At 47.3% G+C, this 4,180-nt stretch overlaps 1 protein-coding gene across 1 annotated transcript in view; it reads right to left on the reverse strand.

Moving 5' to 3' along the window:
- Positions 1 to 294: 294 nt before the first annotated feature.
- The window catches only part of CRTC1 (CREB regulated transcription coactivator 1), a 22,304-nt gene continuing 18,418 nt past the window's right edge, over positions 295 to 4,180 (reverse strand). Inside the window, exons 12-14 of the mRNA XM_009995070.1 lie at positions 2,252 to 2,338; positions 1,270 to 1,369; positions 295 to 506 (exon numbers count right to left, since the gene is read on the reverse strand). Of these exons, the coding sequence (XP_009993372.1) occupies positions 295 to 506; positions 1,270 to 1,369; positions 2,252 to 2,338 (399 nt within the window). The remainder of the gene's footprint in view (positions 507 to 1,269; positions 1,370 to 2,251; positions 2,339 to 4,180) is intronic.

The following is a 4,180-nucleotide window of genomic DNA, read 5'->3' on the forward strand; positions in this document are numbered from 1 at the left end:
GGGGGGGTAGGAAAAAGGAGAAGGGGGAGGGGGCTCCGGAGAGGAAAAGGCTGATGGAAATTCCTTACTCATTCGTGGCAATGAGCAGATAAGGGGTGAAATACGGCGCGACAGGGAGCAGGGGGCTGCGGCGCGGCAAGCTCAGAACGACAAGCTTTACTCATGGTACACGTTGTACAGGACAGAGCTCCTGCTCTCAGCAGCTCCTGTTCTGACACGACTGACCCTTGGGACTCTCCAGTTGGGCTGGGCTCCAGGAACAAGCGTCATTCCCACGCTCCTGGTCTCCAGGCTTCACAGCCGGTCCATCCTGAACGTGTCCTCTGTGGCGGGGTCGGTGAGGACCATGTCTGGGTCGTTCAGCATGTGCAGTCCATCCAAGGTTAAAGGGTCAATTTTTAGTTCATCCAGAGGGAACTGGGAATCCGTATCAAAGCTGACATCTCCCACTCCTGCCAAAGAGCTGGTCAGTTCTTTTGATAAACTGGGAGGAGATTCTCCTGTCACTGCAGGGAAGAGGAGGAGAAAGGTGTTGGTTGGACTCAGACAACACACGTTCACCAGGCAGAGAAGTCATAAAACAGCCTGCAAAAACTCTGGAGTAATTTACTGAACTAAGGCTGATGTTCTGACAAGAAATATCTCTCCTCACTTCCAGCTGGAGGAATTACAGATTAGTCAGAGCATCTCAAACCCATCTTCATGGCCTCACACAAAGCAAACATTCATACACGCATATTTGGGCGTCACTTGAGTCTCTTTTCTCTCCCTCAGGTTTAGGAGCAATAACTTTAATTTATATTATTCTAACCAGCGAGAGGACTTGGCTGGAATATGGACTGAACTGCAGTTTTCTCAGTGGCCTGTGCAGAAATTGTTTCCAAACACCCAACAGTGACCAGATTTGCTGCCATATGTGCCACTAAAAAACCCTTGTGTTGACAAAGCTGGAGCAGAGCAGCAGAGGAAGGAGTTGGGTGTTCACCGACCGCTCCCCCTGCACAGCGGTGAAGGATCCAGCCAATTCAGAGGCAGGAAAGGTCTGCAGGACAATTAGTGCTGCCCTTGTGGCTCTACCTGTTTGCTGGGACGAACTGAGAGCCATCAGGCTTCCCTGGTGGAATCCACCAGACCAGCAACACAACCATTTAAACCAGATCTTCAAAGGCAACACCACCTTTTGCCATTCCTGGCTCACTCCTAACGTTGCACAACGAGGGGAAACATCAACGTGGTTTTACTCGTTGGTTGAGTCTGTGACTTTCTCACCTGTAAGAATGATGTTGGGGATGTTTCCATGGCTGGAGTAATTCAGCTGCTGCGAGTCCTGCAAACTGCCATGACTGCCAGTAAGTCCCATCATGGCTGCCTGGGAGTAGTTGAGGGTGGAACAGGGACTGTAGAGGCTGTTGGAACTAATGGCGTTTTCTATCATATTAAACTGTTCAAGCTGAAGACCAAGGCACAAAGGAATTATTAACTTGGAACCATCAGGAAACACAGCAAAACAACTTACAAAGCTCAAGTATGGGGAGTAATGTTGAAAGAGGCAGGCAAACAAATTCATCTTTAGGTTTCGTTGATCAAAATCTGGTCTATTTTCACTTAACTTTCCAGAATATTTTACTGCCAAATTCAGGGTGCTGGGGAATGAGGGGAGGGTAGATGCAAAAATAAACTGGTTGGTTTTGATAGAGTAAGAACAAAAAAAAAGGCAGCTTTAAAACAAAGTAAAAAACCCCAGTAATTCATGCTGCTAACTCAGGTATCTGCCCATGAAGCTTTGCCTCTCAGAAGCTCTCTCATTTTTTCCTGCCACCAGTGTATGTTTCACAGTTGCACAGGTTGGCCAAACTAAGAGCCATGGCTCTGCCTGCTGGGTTTGGTGCCATGCACGAGTTGTTTGCCAAATTCAGGAGTAAATATTGTTACCACCTCCATGTGAATCCTTCCCAAATTCAACTAAGGCCATTTTGGAAATGTATTTTCATTATTTTTAATCCAATACACTTGGCAGAACACCTTTAAAAACATCTGCTATGATGGCTAAGAGGGAGGAAGGGAAAGGAAGAGTGGGTAAAAGAAAAACAATACTAAAAGAAAGCCCCAAGTATTGCAAAGTAAAAAGAACAGAAGTAAAACTATGTGGACAAAATATGAACTCCCATAAAATAATCAGAAGTTGTTCTATATTTATTTTAAGCTGAAAGTGGCCGAAATATAGCTGAAAATCTGAGATGAATTTGCTCACCTGATGGGATAGGGCATTAGCCTGCCTAGCTGTCATCTGCTGATCATAATAGGAGTCACCAAATACACTCCCCAGAATGGAAGAATGCTGAAAACAAAACAGAGTCTTTATGGTGCAAAGATCCCACAACCAGACGTCCCCACGGCGTGCGGAGCCTCCAGCCTTCCGAGCCAGGCCTCTCCCGGGCAGTGAGCAGAGTCCCTCCTTGTCACCAACCACTAAACCATGGGCAAGCTCACCAGACATTCAGTATTTCCCTCCAAGACACAAATCCTTCCATGTGACGCTGCCTTTTCGGTTAAGCACAAAAACACAGGCAAGGAAACCAAACAAACTTCCTCACAGAGGACAAACGAGACAGAAAACTTGGGATTTATGGGAACAGACGAGTGCGCCGGGTGAGAGGGGCAGGAAAACCACCCTCAGCTGCAGCTTTTTGGTGAACTCTTCTTTTCTGGAGTGGAAGACAAGCCCCACAGAGCAGGAAACTGCACGTGACAACAAGAAGCAATGCAAAGCTGGTCAGCAGCACGCGGGGGGGCTGGCCCTGCAACCTCCTGCTGACTGAACAGCCCCCAAGACAACAACATGCCAAACCAAAACTGACTTCTTCATTTCAGCTGCACATCAGCAAAGGTACTGGGAAAGCCTGGTAGAGCATGGGATCAGCAGTTCCAAGGCTAGAATCTCAGGAGGAACTCCTCAGCCTTGCTAATTCTGCTGTCCCCTCTAGCACAACAAGAGTTTAGCAGCTCTTCTCCATCATTTCTCCATCATTCTAAGGCTGACCAAGAGTTTGAGGTTTATGTTTTCACACTGGTCAGTACTGCTGGGAAGCAGTGTGCCCTTGTGGCCAAAAGGACCAATGGTATCCTCGGGTCCATGAGGAAAGGTGTGTCCAGAAGGTCTAGGGAGGTTCTCCTCCCCCTCTGCTCTGCCCTGGTGAGACCAGCCCTGGAAAACTGTGTCCACTTCTGGGCTCCCCGGTTCAAGAGAGACAGATTTAGTGGAGAGAGTCCAGTGGGGACTCTGAGGATGATTAACAGACTTGAACATCTCTCCTATGAAGAAAGGCTGAGAGACTTGGGGCTGTTCACTCTTGAGAAGGCTAAGAGAGGATCTTACTAATGTCTACAAATACCTCAGTGGTGGGTGTCAAGAGGAAGGGGCCAGTCTCTTTTTGGTGGTGCCCAGTGATAGGACAAGGAACAATGGGTATAATAAGCTAGAACACAGGAAGTTCCACCTCAACACGAGGAGAAACTTCTTACCTGTGAGGGTGATAGAGCCCTGGGACAGGCTGCCCAGAGAGGCTGGGGAGTCTCCTTCTCTGCAGACTTTCAAGACCCACCTGGATGTGTTGCTGTGTGTCCTGTCCTGGGTGATCCTGCTCTGGCAGGGCGTGGGACTAGATGATCTCCAGAGGTCCCTTCCAACCTCTATCATCCTATGACTCTATGATACTGTCCCAAAGAATTGCCAGATACCACAAAGAGATCACTTCTTATTTAAGTAACTATCACAAACTCTGACACTCCACCTGAAAAAACAAAGAATCTACTAACAAAGGGAGCACCTGTGAAACCTGGTGTCTATAAAAGACAAACTGCATGGGAAGTCTGTATCCAACTTGGAAAAAAATACAATACCTTGTGTAGCATTTTCCAGCTGTTTTATCTATATATCAGAAGAGGAAGGCTACAAATTTTCACCTTAGAAACCTAATCAGCATATGAAATTCAGCAAAAGCCTAGAAAATGCCCCAGCAGTCATACCAGCCACCAGAAAGCCCTGAACACACCAAAGACTAAGATACTCAGAAACCACAGGGTGATGTCCACGACAGTGACCAGAAAAAATTCAGCAATAATCACATTTTAAACATTCTCCTTCCTACCCCAGGAGCTGAGCTCAGTGCAGCAGGTTGCA

This window comes from Chaetura pelagica, unplaced genomic scaffold (assembly GCF_000747805.2).
Source record: "Chaetura pelagica isolate M959 unplaced genomic scaffold, ChaPel_1.0 scaffold463, whole genome shotgun sequence".
Taxonomy (NCBI): Eukaryota; Metazoa; Chordata; class Aves; order Apodiformes; family Apodidae; genus Chaetura; species Chaetura pelagica.